Source organism: Pecten maximus, chromosome 11, assembly GCF_902652985.1.
Source record: "Pecten maximus chromosome 11, xPecMax1.1, whole genome shotgun sequence".
In the NCBI taxonomy this organism is placed as follows: domain Eukaryota; kingdom Metazoa; phylum Mollusca; class Bivalvia; order Pectinida; family Pectinidae; genus Pecten; species Pecten maximus.
The window spans coordinates 9,863,148-9,880,248 of record NC_047025.1 but is presented as its reverse complement, the minus strand read 5'-3'; the positions used below and the strand labels follow the sequence as shown (position 1 = coordinate 9,880,248).

Here is a 17,101-nt window from a genome sequence, read left to right as displayed (position 1 = left end):
GGATTTCCACGTGTTTGGTGATCCATTCCTATGGAGTATTCTTATATCCGTCATGGAGTCTTATAATTGTCATTCTGAGGACATTTTCTATGTATTGCTTATGATGAAACCTTAAATAAGGCCAAAAATCTAGGTGTAACCCCAAGGGTCAAGGTCAGTAGAAAAAACAAACTATATGCCTCTACCATTATAGATCTTGGTAAAATATCATTGATGGAAGTGTGTTGTATGATACCTTACACAGTTTTTCATTTTTGAGTAGTGTTCAAGGTCTACAATGTTGCATGTGCTCAACCATTAAACTCAAGGTCATGGTTGCATGTGCTCAACCATTAAACTCAATGTCATGGTTGCATGTGCTCAACCATTACACTCAAGGTCAAGGTTGCTTGTGCTCAACCATTACACTTAAGGTCAAGGATGCACTTTTCTTGTAGAACATAATCTTGATTCTTTTTTTCGCTGAAGAGTTATTTTGCAATAATTAGTAAAACTATGTTGGTTTCTAAACTGGAAAGGTTCTGTATTAGGAAAGGTAAATGTCCTATTTTATATACAAAATGAACAAAGACAAAAAACCATTATTGACAGAGATGCAGATTAAAGAGTGACTGATGTTGTCCATTTATGGTTATGTCCTTTTGTTTACTGCCATATATGGTAATATTTTTTTGAACACTGCCATATTACTGCCATATTTGGTAATATTCTTTTGTTTGCTGCCATATATATATGGTAATATTTTTTTGAACACTGCCATGTATGGTAATATTCCTTCGAATGCTGTTAACATGAATTTCATTTTCCATTTCTCCCTTATAAAGAAGCCAACAGGTAAACAGGTACTAGAAATATCCTAACATTTTTTGTGGTTTTCATTCAGTTTAACAAGAAAATGAAACCTAGAGAATTGTTCTATCCAAAGGCCATTCTCTCAGAGTGTAGTAAAGTGTATGTGTGTACATGTGTCTGTGTGTAGGATAATAGACACTAAAACTTGTCCAATAAGTCCATGACGTGTGAACAAATATGTGTTGTTGAAAATAACCTACTTGCACCATCCATGCGAGATTCATTAACACTCCAACCTATCAAGTTTGAATACATAAGATCTGTCAGAGTATATACGTATATACTGACATAAGATCTGTCAGAGTGTATATGTATATACTGACATAAGATATGTCAGAGTATATATGTATATACTGCCACAGTATTCCTGGAATTTTGAGGCCGGTGGTTAATATATTTTATTATTTAACCTCTATAAGAGGATACGTAAGATCAGAACATGTCTTGGTATGGGAGGGATGGATGTTGGGGTTCAGGTGTGGGAGGGAAGGACATTTGGGTTCAGGTATGGGAGGGTGGACTTAGGGGTTTAAGAATAGGAGGGGTGGATGTAGGAATTCAGGTATGGGAGGGGTGGACGTAAAAGGGGTCCATGTATGGGAGAGGTGGACGTAGGGGTTCAGGTATAGGAGGGGTGGACGTAGGGGTTCAGGTGTGGGAGGGGTGGACGTAGGGGTCCAGGTGTGGGAGGGGTGGACGTAGGGGTTCAGGTATGGGAGGGGTGGACGTAGTGGTTCAGGTATGGGAGGGATTGACGTAGGGGTCCAGGTGTGGGAGGAGTGGACTTAGGGGTCGAGGTGTGGGAGGGATGGACGTAGGGGTCCAGGTGTGGGAGGGATGGATGTAGGGGTCCAGGTATAGGAGGGGTGGCCGTAGGGGTCCAGGTATAGGAGGGGTGGACGTAGGGGTCCAGGTATAGGAGGGGTGGACGTAGAGGTCCAGGTATAGGAGGGGTGGACGTAGGGGTTCAGATATGGGAGAGGTGGACGTAGGGGTTCAGGTATGGGAGGGCTGGACGTATGGGTTCAGGTATGGGAGGGCTGGACGTATGGGTTCAGGTATGGGAGGGGTGGATGTAGAGGTCCAGGTATGGGAGAGGTGGACGTAGGGGTTCAGGTATAGGAGGGGTGGACGTAGAGGTTCAGGTATAGGAGGGGTGGATGTAGAGGTCCAGGTGTGGGAGGAGTGGACGTAGGGGCCCAGGTGTGGGAGGGATGGACGTAGGGGTCCAGGTGTGGGAGGGATGGACGTAGGGGTCCAGGTATAGGAGGGGTGGATGTAGGGGTCCAGGTATAGGAGGGGTGGACGTAGGGGTCCAGGTATAGGAGGGGTGGATGTAGGGGTCCAGGTATAGGAGGGATGGATGTAGGGGTTCAGGTATAGGAGAGGTGGACGTAGGGGTCCAGGTGTGGGAGGGATGGATGTAGGGGTCCAGGTGTGGGAGGGATGGACGTAGGGGTTCAGGTATAGGAGGGGTGGATGTAGGGGTCCAGGTATAGGAGGGGTGGATGTAGGGGTTCAGGTATAGGAGGGGTGGATGTAGGGGGATACCAGTAGGGGTTCTCCTTCTAACAAACAAGTGAGCTAGATCACACATTGATCTGTTGTCTTTCACTCAACACACCAGTTTACTTCAGGAAGAGGCTCTGTTTCTCTTCCTGAACTTTTATAATGTCACAAAACTGATTGTTGATAATACATGTATCTAATATATGAGTTTGTGCTTGTTTTTCTAACCCTTATAATTATATATAACTGGCCTTTAATTCAGTATTAAGAATAAATTGTTATCTAAAATAAAGTTTTACCGATGATATACCTAAATATCATTGAAATAAATATATATTTCTGGATTTGTTTATCAATCCTTATTTATTCCCGGAAGGCCAAAATTTACAATTACAACAACAAAGTCGGGAGTTGCAGAGGGCTTATTGCAGGATATCGAAATAACACACTTCGTTAGTAATTTACTTATGGTAGTATAAATGGGTGGGCTTATTTCAAGGTATGCATTGGCTTATTCCTGGATAAAATAAAATGAATTTATGTTTACGTGGGTTTGTTACACCTTTATTATAAACACAAACAAAATTATTGCTGTTTTCACAGAAAAATTATATTATGCTTTCCTTGGCCATATTAAATCCAGTTGATGAGAACTTGTTCTTTAAAGCTTTATTAAGTGTTTGATAATAGATAGTTTTCAGATCAAAATTTATTCCTAGAACATCAACTCTAAAAACCTGTAACTCTAATTTAATATTTTAAATGATATACAGTATGTGTATTCTAATATAGGAACCTTAGATATACAGGTAACATTGGAGAAAAAAATTCCATATTTGATGCGCTATAAAAATGAGTTAATTTTGCATGTAAAATTTAATGATCACAATAAATGGTGTTAAACCTAACTGCATGTACACATATGATGCATGGTTAATTAGTACCCATTGTAACCAGTATTCTCAAGTGGTCGGCTCAAATCGTTCCTCCATCTCTATATATAGTGATGTGATCATGTGACTTTTTCAGGACCGCCCCCAGGACGAACTCCACTTCAGCGAACGTTGGTTCCATGGAAAGTTAGAGGGAGGGAGAAACAAGGCCGTGGAACTCTTACGAGAATATGCCTCCCTGGGAGATGGAGCTTTCCTGGTCCGAGAGAGTGAGACATTTGTCGGAGACTTCTCTTTGTCATTCTGGTAAGCAGATTAATAACAGAGATTTAATGATTAATTACAGTGGAACCTGCATAATATAATATTCTACTTTCCAGAGAAAAATGTTGAAATGAAGTGGGATATTATAAAAACCGGGCTAGAATCCTGGCCTGGAAGCCTTTGGTGATAATTAGGGATGATAATGACTGGTCCACTCCAGGGGTCAAATATTAGCACTTACCTGAGGTTACAGCTTAGAAAAATAATTTTTAGAATTTGATAATAATGGGGATTCATGTTGGACCATATTATAATCAGGGTATTTTAACTTATTTATATAGAGAAAATTTGGTACACAGACATTTTTTTAATAATAACAGGAAATTATAATATTTGATATTATAAGTTGGCTCAACTGTGTAATTAAGTGCGAAAGAAGGATATCAAAGAGAATTCTAAAAAGCCAAATAATGTTTACCTGGAGTTCATGTGAGATATATACATGTGGAACAATCAGACATCAGCAAATATTCTTTTCCAGTATAATTGTTAATGTCAGTAACCTAAAATGAATGACAGATGGAATTTTCAATATCTCTTGGACTTTAAGCAAGCTCTTTTATTTAAGCCTCACAACATTTACATTGTTGTTTAGAATTTGTATGAATATTAGTATTTCTCTGTACTTAATTTATATTGCATACTGTCATGCAGGGTGATTGAAGAAGAGAGAAAATTAAATTTAGAATTCAATTGCAGAAAACTTGGAATAAGATGAATTCTATTGATAAGGAAATGTCTACCAGTTTGTTTTTGCCTAGATGGCAGGTTTCTTAAAAAATAGTAATTTACTTCATATACTTAGCAGCCAAAAATATCATCTAATGAGCTCTTCCTCTTGTATAAAATTAATATTTAAGTTTGGGGAGGGACGAATACTTGTGAATCACTTTTACTTACTATTTTCAAATTGATGAGCCTGCAAAAGTGAAGAAGGCCATGGACTACTTGTGGGCAGGGGCTTATTTGCAGATAAATATATAGAAAATATATTTTGGTTTTACCCAAATTGTGGGCTTCTTCAGGGCTGTGCAATTGACTCCTACATTTCACACTGGAAAAATTCTTTACAGTTTTAAAAAATTTAATGTGTCCACAGGTGGCAAGGAACTACACAGCACTGTCGTATCAAGTCCAAACAAGAGATGGGTACCACCAAGTATTTCCTGATTGAGACCACCCTGTTTGATAGCCTTTATGAACTTATCACCTTCTATCGTACCAACCCACTCCGCAGTCAGAACTTCTCGATCATTCTGTCCGAGCCCATTCCACAACTCGTCAGTCATGAGGGCAAAGAGTAAGTCAACAGTTGCTGGTAGAGTTATACAATTTTATTTAATTATGGAAATGTTTAAGACATCTGCTTCACAGTTGAACACAGCTTGTCTGACCTATCATTTAGAAATATATCTAGAGTAATTAACACTATAGTCTAATAAATCAATAAATATTTAAAATTAAAACAGCATCCTAAAATTGATTGCTTACAACAAGAACAGCAATGCATACAAAATATCTAGGCAAAGCACAATACCATTTATTTGGGATGCTATTAATTTTTTAGTAGGCAAAGACCTCTTCAGAGGTCTGTTGCCTTGTCATCACCTTTCTGTTCAATCATGCTCAACCAGACTCTTCCATTTCTGCCTGCTATGGTTCGCATATGTGTGAAATGCAATTGTGACCCTATATGTAAATTTAGATTCGTTTATATGTAAACTTACTCCTACCCCATCTAGTTCAATTTATATTTAAAAGATGAAAGTGAAGGTTAAACAGGTTAAGGATGGTTTGTGTAAAAGTATTATTTAACTTTTGGTATGTAGTATAAATATTACATAAAGCAACAGTCTATAACTGTCTTCAATCAGTCTTAATTAATCTTTATCTCTTTGGAAAAGTTTACATTCAATAAACATGGAGTCTAGTAGATCAATGTCCTCCTTAAATTTAGACATTGTCACCTTCATTTTTGCTCCGTTTGTAGTTGGTTTCACTCCAACCTTGACCGTAGCCAGGCTGAGGACATGTTGAAGAAGATTGGAAGAGACGGAGCCTTCCTTGTCCGCCGAAGTGTCAAAAACCAGGACTCCTATGCTATATCATTCAGGTTATTATCAAAACAAATGTATCCAGTATTCTTTGGTGGTTAGCTGTGGTGGGATATCAGTTGAGATGGACAGAGCAGCCTTTTTTAGCCATAAAGGTGGTGCAACATTTCTATAAAGGGCATGCTTTATACAGATGAAAAGTCCTTTGATTTCAGCCCTTGCTTAGAAAAATCTTTGAGTTCCATGTCATGCATCAAAAGTATTGGAATTTGACAGAGATGTCTTGAATTTATGTCTTTACCAAAGTTTGGGGTTGAAATAAACTTAAGAGGATAATTAAGAAAAAAAATGCCACAACAAAACCATGAGCTTTAAAATTGTTTAAGATATCATTGTACAATATATTTACAGCAGTAGTTTTGTTTAAGGATGTATATCAAACTTTGTACATAAATGAATATGTGAATTTCACTAAAAGTCCCTGAAACATTTTCGAAAAATCATTGAATTTAATGACAGAAAGTCTTTAAAAAGTCTTAAGAATTTGATTATCTGAAGTCGTTTGTTTCCAGTCTATTGTAGATTTATACTTTCAAAACTGTAGTAGCAAATTTTAAGACAATATAAAGCTTTTCAGGTATTTATATTCAGAGACATAAGGATTATATTAACTGAGGAAGATGCTAACATGTTTCAGAGCTGATGGGAAAATCAAGCACTGTCGTATCCAGAATGAGGAGCGCTTGTTTGTTATTGGATCAGCTGAGTTTGAGAGTTTGGTGGACCTCGTGGAGTACTACGAAAAGAACCCTCTGTATAATAAAGTCCGTCTCAAATATGCCGTCAGTCAGCGACTCGTAGAGGAGAGAGGCGTGGTAAGTAACCTTGACTCTTACCGACGATTTAAAGTCAAAGATGAAATATTATCTATAATACTGTTGCTTCGCCACTATAGTGATAAATACTGATATAGCACTGACTTAAGGTTGTGAGGAAAAAACATATTAATAAAAAAAAAAGATTCATCAACCAGCAGTATTAGTAGATACTTCAGTCTTATCAGAATTTGAAGAAAAAAAATTGATAAAAGAAAACAAACAGTAAAAAAGAATTGGTAGAGCAATCAAAAAGTATAAAAAAAACTTAGGTAAGATAAATTAAAAATTAAAAAGTTGACAAATTTAAACTTTGAGAAGAGAAAATAAAAAATACTAAAGAAAAAACTTTGATAAGAGAAAATAAAAGAACTAAATAAACTTTGATAAGATCAATTAAAAAGCAAAAAATCTTAAATAAGATAAATTAACAAGGAAAACAAATTAAAATTGACAGATGTATATATATTTTGATAAGAGGAAATATTAGTTTATTTTCTAATAAATATGAAGGCATCAATGCATAGAATCTGAAATGGAATTTAAACAAACATATTCATCCTCAAAGATTAGCCCCACCTCTGGTGTTTAAGTTTACCGGAGAGGGCATATTTGTGAACCTCTGTAGCTTTCTATTCTAAAATAAATGATTCTGCAAAAATGAAGAAAGGGGCCTAATTATGAGCAGTGACTTTTTTGTCATTTGATAAATACAGCTTTCAACACTAATGAGAAATTTAGTTAATGATGAAGATCAGTGCTATACTATTTGTGATGTTGTGTCAATGTATTTCCAGGAAGCATTTGAACCTGGGGCAGATTATATCTGTCCAAACGAGTTTTCAAAGGTAACACTCCGCACGAAATCTACACAGTGGATATGATGTATGTGTTTAGGGCGGCTTGTAGACATTCTATGGAACACTGGCTTTGTTCAACGATGAACAGAAATTACAATATCCAGTGTAATTATTCAGACAATATGACAATATCCAGTCCAGTTATTCAGACAATATGACAATATCCAGTCCAGTTATTCAGACAATATGTCAATATTCAGTCCAGTTATTCAGACAATATGTCAATATTCAGTCCAGTGATTCTGACAATATGACAATATCTAGTTCTATTAACCAAACAATATTTGTCCATGATTTTGTATAACTGTTAGATCTGTTGACGAAAGGCTTGTAATATATCCAGTTGCTAATTTCATCAGAGTCCTTAAATTGAGGAAATTTTAGCTTAACATTTTCCATTGGGAAGCATTATTAGAGTGAAGGAAAAAATTGTAGTTAAGGAATTTAAATTCTGTAATTCTTTCTAAGTTAAAGAATTTCTTAAGGAATACTAATGAAACTGACGTAGTTAAGGAAATGCATTCATAAGTTATAATTATTTTAAGGAATATTGATAAAACCGGGGCCAGTCTGTCAAGGTATTAGTATTTTGATTTGAAACGTTAAGTACAGTAGTACGAAATCTGGTAACACCTGGTTTATTTGTGAAATATCCGATTATGTCTATGGAGCTCAAGGAGTTGGACTATCCAGCATGATTTGTGGTCCTGTAGAATGTCTTACAATGCCGAGTAATGTTTTGTTGTAGCATGTGTAATCGTGTACGGATGAGAACTCTTTTATTTTCAGGATGCCTTGCACTGCTACTGCCGTGATTATTTTGTTTGTCTCGTGTAAAATGTGTTATACCTTAGCTAGCTAACTGTTGGTTTCATTTGCCCAAATTTTTGTTGATAATGATTTGTCGTACATTTTCAATGCTTTCATATTTTCAATATGATTTTGTTTGAAACAGATTTGACAAAATGCACCAATGCCTGCTGCAAATTGGTATATAATTTTCACACAGTCAACTTCTCATATCGATTACCTTTTTATCCAAAGAATTTCATTTTTTTTGTAGATTGTACTTTCTTTATGGAAACAATATCAGTTTGTTTAATTTTTTTTTAATTTTGTTTCTTTTTTAATTTCTTTTCAAAAAGTTGGAGGTTTTATCGAAATTTGATAAAAAGCAAATCATGGAAAAGATTTGTTCGTTTCCTTTTTAGGTCGGCACAAAATGCCAGTGAGCCTTAGGTATGGAGTAGAAGCGGTTGTCTGTTGTCCGTACATCTATCAACTTTATACTTCTTCTAGAAAACTCTAAGCAACTGGTTACTGATATTATGCCAGGGGGCACCTGCGTAGGTTTTTTGTTTAACGTCCTATTAACAGCCAGGGTCATTTAAAGACGTGCCAGGTTTTGGAGGTGGAGGAAAGCCAGAGAACCCAGAGAAAAACCTCCGGCCTATGGTCAATACCTGGCAACTGCCCCACATAGGTTTCGAACTCGTAACCCAGAAGTTGAGGGCTACTGATAAAGTGTAGGGACACCTTAACCACTTGGCCACTGCGGCCCCCAGGTCACAGGGTAATATAGTTTTAAATAATCCTCTGAGAATCTGCTTCTGAAGATCTGTAGTTGATATTTGACAAGTATAGGTACCTGGAGGGCTATCATATTCAAGTTCACTAGCGTGAATATCCCAATCACTCTATAGCTTTAAAGTTAAAACATCACTCGTGTTAAGACACATGATTCACCTCTCTTCTCAATTCTGTGAGGATTCATATGATTTACACCTGACTTATCATAAACACAAACACAGGTAAATTTTGGTAATGATAACTGTACCATTAACAGACTATCAATGCCTTATAATTAGAGATATTGTACAACTTAGTTGAGGGGGAAGGGAATACTGTTTTACCCCAGATTTTTCCGTCATTCCATGTGTCCATAGCTGCTACAATACAGGTTATAGTCGTTTTGAGGTCATTCAGGGTCAAAATAAAGGGAGGAATAGGGGCACTATTTTCATGTTGCACAAATATATTTCTTGTTCCTTATTAGCCATGCTAGCAATTCAGGCCCTATAGGTCTCTTGTTTTTCTTTTCACAAAGTGTGTATAAATAGATATGGCCTAGGATTTGAATATAGAGGCAGATTATTATACCTGTATTCAGAAAAAAACATCTTTCTGAATGAAGTAGTTGTGACGCATAAATATTTTTTTCCAAAATATTTAATTTTGTACAAGTAAATTAAAACTTGCTATTTTGTCATGGTTTCTGGCTGGGATGTTGTGATATTTCAGGCTTTGCTATAATTGTCACACGCTTCCACAAGAAATAAAACTGTTGAGTGACCACTGACGACAGGTTGACATATTTATTAGCACCTTTGTAAATATATCAGAAGTGAGATACATGTATCATGTCTGTAGGACGTCTGCCAAGATACCTTAGATCTTAATGAGGTTTTTATTCCATAGGAGATTTTAGGAAATAAGTCTTAGATTTTTTTTTTTTTTTTTTTTGTGAACTTTGATTGAGCAAATCATACAGGTGGTCATTTTGTTGCATCTTTTTTTATTCATCGCATAACATCAATATTCACTTTATAACGTCACAATCTATTTCTGTCCAGCACATCCAATGAAAAATGCTCCTTGGTATGTTACACTTGTGGACGGTGCAAAAATATTACACTGGGGAATTGGATAACAGGCCGGTGATGTGATATAGAATATTAAAAATCCAATATTATCACTATGTTATCTCAGATTTTCCATGTCATTGTGAATCTCTGAAGTTTTGTAAAATGATTGGTTAGCTTTTGTTTTTTCTTAAATTGTTAAATTTTATTTGCCAGTAGTTTTTATGCGAAATTTTGCATATAAAGCATTTTTGAAAAAAAAAAATTTGCATTGTACAGCATGCACGTAGTAATTACATACTTTACGAGTTGTTTAGCATTATAGTTCAAGTAGACACTACATTTATATTGTTTATTTTTATACAATATACTGTGTAATCATTTGGTTGATATCTTGAGTCACCAATTAATTCCTGCTGAAGATTAAGAAAACTAATACGGTCAGTGTTGCAGCCTTTTGTAGCTGTTAAATATAATGTATAGCATGAAAGTAATATGTGAAGATGTTGGGCAAATGTTGCAAACACTTAGCTATGCTATTCATAACATTAATGAATTAATCGCAAGAAGTCACATGACATGATGGTTTGTCACATGACTCATCATGTGATGAGAAGCAGCCATGTAGTTGTATATGTTATATGGATGTGTGTATGTTTTTAAATGCATCTTTTTGCATGCTGGTGCATTTTAGGTACCGGATATGGATGAGAATCGTGGAGCAGAGGGAATTTATCACCAGCCAAATGAGTTTGTAACCAAGGTAATGTTTCTAGCCATAAATCATAGCTGTCCATCATCTTTCTTCAGTGACTTCTTTACATGTAACTGAATCTTTTAAGTATGTGGCTCAAAGGCCTGTGGTACTGTATCATCAGAGCCATGCTGGTATGTAAAATACTTCACTTTGACCTTTGAACTTGAGCTGGAGATTGCAGACCAATATGTTTTTGACCTTTGTCATTTGTGGATATGTTCAAAATGTATGCAGGTTTCAGCTTGTAATCCTGTTGAGCATGATGCCACGGAATATGTCCTGGTTTTGACCTTGACATTGAGCTGACAGTCACAGAAGTATTTGTCCTGCCATTGACCTTGACCTTAAGAATAAGTCACAGAATGTTGCACCTTGTCTTGGACCTTGACTTTTATCTTAGTCACAGAATATGTCTTGCTTTCAACATTGGACCTTGAGATAGAAATGACAAACGTTGACCTTGAACTGATATCTGAATAGGTCCAGCCTATGACCTTTGACCTTGAGTTGATCTGTGAATGATATATTCTGCCTTTGATCTTTGACCTGCAGCTTATCTCTGAATGGTAACCCACCTTTTGATCTTTGACCTGCAGCTTATGTCTGAATGGTAACCCACCTTTGATCTTTGACCTGCAGCTTATCTCTGAATAGTGATTCACCTTTGATCTTTGACCTGAAGCCTATCTCAGAATGGTAACCCACCTTGGATATTTGACCCAGGGCTTATAACTGAATGATGTTCAATGTACCCTGCCTTTGACCTTACACTTATTTCTGAATGATATGGCATCCCATTGACCTTTGAACTTGAGCTGGAAGTGAATGATATATGACCTCTTCACCTCTACCTAAGTCATTGTGTTTGAAACATATTTTACAGATTTTAGTATAATTGTATTATTTACTGCATGAACTACTACAGATTTTTTGTCTAAACAGAGGTGTCTGTACTCTCCTTATTGCACCATCTTCAGATATAGAGATGATCTGTTCAGCAACTTTAATACTCGATTGTATAGTACATTCCAGCAAAATAAACATCCTTCTGTATACTTGCATGTAGTAACAGGAAAACCAAGAAATACAATAGAAATAGAATTATGGAATAAGACTTGTGTCCATACTTGGCAGAACAACTGTTTGGTGACCAGAGCAGACCTGCATGGCTGATAGTAGTATTATCAGTGGGGCATGTGTATATAGCTTTATCTTTAATGTCCACTCATTTCTGTTGTAATATACCGTCCGACATTAATGATGTTTTCAAAAATTCATGTTGAGTATATCCAAAAGAGTTCTGTATTTTCTAAACAAACAAGCCCACATTGATTATTTCTTGTACACAGTTTGGTTAAATAATTATTTATACTAGAAATAAGTTGAGTTTTCTGTACTAGACTACAACTTCTAAAGTATGCTTCATCTATATCGGCCATAACTATTGCTTACGTACTGCTACTTCTAAAGTATGCCTCTTCTGTATCGACCATAGCTATAGCCTACTGTTTGACCAGAGCTATAAATATAGCCTACTTTAACTTCTGAAGTAAGTGTCCTCCGTACCGGCCGTAGTCTATTCTTACTTCTGAAGTAAGTGTCCTCTGTAGTGGCCGTAGTCTACTCTTACTTCTGAAGTAAGTGTCTCTGTAGCGGCCGTAGTCTACTCTTACTTCTGAAGTAAGTGTCCTCTGTAGCGGCCGTAGTCTACTCTTACTACTACTGAAGTAAGTGTCCTCTGTATACGTAGTGACCGTAGTCTACTCTTACTTCTGAAGTAAATGTCCTCTGTAGCGACCGTAGTCTACTCTTACTACTACTGAAGTAAGTGTCCTCTGTAGCGGCTGTAGTCTACCCTTACTTCTGAAGTAAGTGTCCTCTGTAGCGGCCGTAGTCTACTCTTACTTCTGAAGTAAATCTCCTCTGTAGCCGCCGTAGTCTATTCTTACTACTGAAGTAAGTGTCCTCTGTAGCAGCCGTAGTCTACTCTTACTTCTGAAGTAAGTGTCCTCTGTAGCAGCCGTAGTCTACTCTTACTTCTGAAGTATGTGTCTTCTGTAGCGGCCGTAGTCTACTCTTACTTCTGAAGTAAGTGTCCTCTGTAGCAGTCGTAGTCTACTCTTACTTCTGAAGTAAGTGTCCTCTGTAGCAGCCGTAGTCTACTCTTACTTCTGAAGTATGTGTCTTCTGTAGCGGCCGTAGTCTACTCTTACTTCTGAAGTAAGTGTCCTCTGTAGCGGCCGTAGTCTACTCTTACTTCTGAAGTAAGTGTCCTCTGTAGCAGTCGTAATTTATCTACTTTTACTTCTGAAGTAAGTGTCCTCTGTAGCAGTCGTAGTCTACTCTTTGTCTGAAAGTCTCTGGGAGATATCCCAAGTATTCCAGGTAATGGATTATATTTTACATAGAATTTTTTACTGTTAGAACTGAATTTTGACTTTGATCTAAGCAAGTGAGGTCATTGAGTTAATGCGTTGGCTATATACATGTAAATGTATTATTGTATTGGAATTAAACCACTTCATCTGGTGGATCTATACATGATAAAATGATGACTATAGTCATTGATGTTCATCACTTAATTTACTTTTCCAGGTAAAGGTCAAAGCTCTGTACGACTATCCAGCGAACCGCACGGATGAACTCTCCTTCCTGAAGGGTGCTATCATCACCAATGTCAACAAGTCCGACAATGGGTGGTCAGTACTTGTTTCCAGAATACAAACATCTTAGCTAAGGAAATCAAACATAAATTCTTAAAAGAAAGAGAAATATCTTGAATGTTATTTATGATAATGCATTTTTTTAAATGAGAATATATAAACATAAGTTGATATATAGTATATTAGTATGATTAATGAATAACCAGCCAGTACTTTGTTGATTTTAAGATAATATTTTAAAAACATAAATCCATTAATTTTAACGAACCTTCAGATGTTAATACAGGTCTGTATGTATGCATAACTGTGATTCTTTGCTCTGCCACCAGGTGGCGTGGTGATTATGGTGACAAGAAGCAGGCCTGGTTCCCCGACTACATGGTGGAAGAGATTGAGACCCAGGATGAGTCTGCAGACACGACTCCCTTGGGGGCTATGCAGAAAGGCTGCATAGATGTTCAGGGCTGTAAAATAGGTACTTTCAAATTGATTCTACAGATGTCTACAATAATTCAGTTCCTTTGTTATATTAACTTAATTTCAGTTTTGTTAGTTCATCATCAGATGGTGGACTTCAAACTGTCTTCCTTGGATGTGGTCCGTCCTACACAATTCATGTTAGTACTATTTCTCAGAAAGTACCAAGAGAAAATCTCGCAGAGTATCATTGAGAGAAAGGCGAACCTTCACATTAGCTGTATTTTTACAGTATTCAATTTCTTACAAATCAAACATTCCTAATTAAAACTCAAATATAACCAGACTGACCTGTGATTATTTCAGAGCCAGTGAGTCGAACAGACCGTCCGTTTGTTGTGCGTATCTTTACACGTACACAAAACGTTCCGATTGAAGTGGCCGCCGACAGTGAAGCGGAGATGAAGGAATGGATAGAGAATATCAACATGTGTACTAACAATCTGGATGGAACGGTAAGCCAACATATCATTACTTACTTTCTGTGTGGTATATGGATCGTTACTGACAGCTAATAAAATGTCTTTCTTCGCCAGTTGATGGTCGATAAAAGATATGGTCTATACAGGCAAACATGTGTAACTGTGTTTAATGGTCTAATTATAGAAACAAGAGGACAAACGATTAGAGCGTAAGAAGTGTCTGGCTCGTGACCTTTCTGACCTCGTCATCTACACCATTGCAGTGCCATTTGAACCGCAAAGTAAGTCTTCTGTATGAGATCATCTTCTAATGGAGGGTTGTTTACATAACACTTCTGCCATTATCTATAATTATTATAGAAATTGGACTCGGTGTCACACCCAGATTGAAACCATATGACTTTACATTAGATTTTAGGATTTTTTTTTAATTTATTGGACAGATTTTCCAAAAGATTCACTCAAACATGTATCAGCTTTTCTTCTTCACACTCTTTTCATTGATGTGTTTTGCTGGCAATTATTTATAGGTATTTTGACAATCGGACACTATTGTTTGAATTTGCATACATGTATATACAAAATGTTATCAACTTTGTGTAATGCTGGCTAAATATTTTTTCAGGAGTAATGAACAATCCAAATTGCTGCGAGATGTCTTCATTCTCTGAAACCAAGATGGAGAAGTTTTTCTCTCTGTCTCAGGCAAATTTCTTTGTCAAATATCCTTTTTAAACCCCATGTTATCCATATTCTCTGTTGACAAGTTAAGGTTTGATTGTGAATTGCAAACTAACTTTATGATATTATCATTAATACAACTGTAGACTCCATTATAAAATAAAATACTATCACATAAACTTATCCTAAAATGGCACCCACAGTATAGAAATATATATCTGCTTGTAGTATATTGTATAGATTATCTTCTTGAACTGGATTTATCCACAAATAAGCCCCATTTCACAAATAAGCCCCATTTCACAAATAAGCCCCATTTCACAAATAAGCCCCCTTCTTTACTTTTGCAGAACCAACAATTTTGAAATAGTAAGCTAAAAATGTTCACACAAAAAAACTCCCCAGACTTTTAATACAGTACTTGCACACAAGGGGAGGGAGTGTATTTGAGGATAAATATGGTATCCAAATACAATCTGCAGTTTGCGATCATAGGTAATACATATGTTGGCCAGTGGTCAGAAACTAGAGTAGGGGCAGTCAAAACTAGCATATAAGTATAAATATATATTTCTCAAAGACACTGATATAAGCAGCCAAAAAAAAAAAAGAAATAATGATATAAGGTTTTAATGTTGATTTTTGTATACAATTTGTCCTTAACCGTCTTCACATACAATAGGAATCAGTTAAGTCGTGTCTACCCTAAAGGGTCACGGCTCGATTCCTCCAACTATGACCCAGTGCCTTGCTGGAACGTGGGCACACAGATGGTGGCCCTTAACTATCAGACTCCGGACCGCTCTATACAGCTCAACCAGGGGCGTTTCCTCAGGAACGGAAAGTAAGACCGCTCCCTTTAATGTACATGTGGTATAATGCTATAACGTCAATGTTTAATTCTTGATTACAGACTTTTCCCAAGGAATGGAAAGTATATATATTACATGACTGACATGACATTTTCTCCATATATTATCATTGAAGGAGGAGGTTAGATACTTTAAGTACATTTGTAGTTTATCAAATATCTACCACCATCCAAAAAAAAAAAATTCAAATCTCATTATTTCGAACTCTTATAGCTCAAAGATCCTGCTAAACTTATTTCAAATAGCGATAATCTTCTTGGCTTGGTACCTTACGGTTTTCAATAAAGATCCTTCCTATGTGGTGACCATATTGATATTTGGAACACTTTGTAGATGAGATAGTACACAGTTTCGTTTAAATGTCAGAATTCTCCGTTGATTTTGTGTAGTAGGATATAATGTATTATGAAGTTTAAAAACAAAAGTTGGAAGTTGCTTTTATTTGTAAACTGATAATTCTCTTTAAAGCTGTGGCTACCTACTGCAGCCTGCGACGATGAAAATCCCAGTGTTCAATCCTTATGACAAGACCACTCTACAAGGGGTGGCCCCTCTCACCATATCAATCACGGTCAGTATTACATTTGTTACTCAACAATCAGTGATAAAGTCTCTGGTTAAGTTTGGCTACAGGTGTAACATTTCCTGTAATCAGGGCAGTGGGCTACAGGTGTAACATTTCCTGTAATCAGGGCAGTGGGCTACAGGTGTAACATTTCCTGTAATCAGGGCAGTGGGCTACAGGTGTAACATTTCCTGTAATCAGGGCAGTGGGCTACAGGTGTAACATTTCCTGTAAGCAGGGCAGTGGGCTACATGTGTAACATTTCCTGTAATCGGGCAGTGGGCTACAGGTGTAACATTTCCTGTAATCAGGGCAGTGGGCTACAGGTGTACCATTTCCTGTAATTACGGCAGTGGGCTACAGGTGTAACATTTCCTGTAATCAGGGCAGTGGGCTACAGGTGTAACATTTCCTGTAATTACGGCAGTGGGCTACAGGTGTAACATTTCCTGTAATCAGGGCAGTGGGCTACAGGTGTAACATTTCCTGTAATCACGGCAGTGGGCTACAGGTGTAACATTTCCTGTAATCAGGGCACTGGGCTACAGGTGTAACATTTCCTGTAATCAGGGCAGTGGGCTATAGATTTAACATTTCCAGTAATCAGGGCAGTGGGCTACATGTGTAACATTTCCTGTAATCAGGGCAGTGAGCT

At 36.9% G+C, this 17,101-nt stretch overlaps 1 protein-coding gene across 2 annotated transcripts in view; it reads left to right on the top strand.

The window, feature by feature from the left end:
* Positions 1-17,101, top strand: part of LOC117337032 (1-phosphatidylinositol 4,5-bisphosphate phosphodiesterase gamma-1-like) — a 66,395-nt gene that overhangs the window by 34,900 nt on the left and 14,394 nt on the right. For both annotated transcript variants that reach the window (XM_033897782.1, XM_033897781.1), the window contains 12 exons: positions 3,391-3,560; positions 4,678-4,878; positions 5,569-5,691; positions 6,330-6,507; positions 10,704-10,772; positions 13,362-13,465; positions 13,759-13,904; positions 14,213-14,361; positions 14,513-14,609; positions 14,954-15,050; positions 15,683-15,853; positions 16,350-16,452. In XM_033897782.1, coding sequence (XP_033753673.1) covers positions 3,391-3,560; positions 4,678-4,878; positions 5,569-5,691; positions 6,330-6,507; positions 10,704-10,772; positions 13,362-13,465; positions 13,759-13,904; positions 14,213-14,361; positions 14,513-14,609; positions 14,954-15,050; positions 15,683-15,853; positions 16,350-16,452 — 1,608 coding nt within the window. The remainder of the gene's footprint in view (positions 1-3,390; positions 3,561-4,677; positions 4,879-5,568; positions 5,692-6,329; positions 6,508-10,703; positions 10,773-13,361; positions 13,466-13,758; positions 13,905-14,212; positions 14,362-14,512; positions 14,610-14,953; positions 15,051-15,682; positions 15,854-16,349; positions 16,453-17,101) is intronic.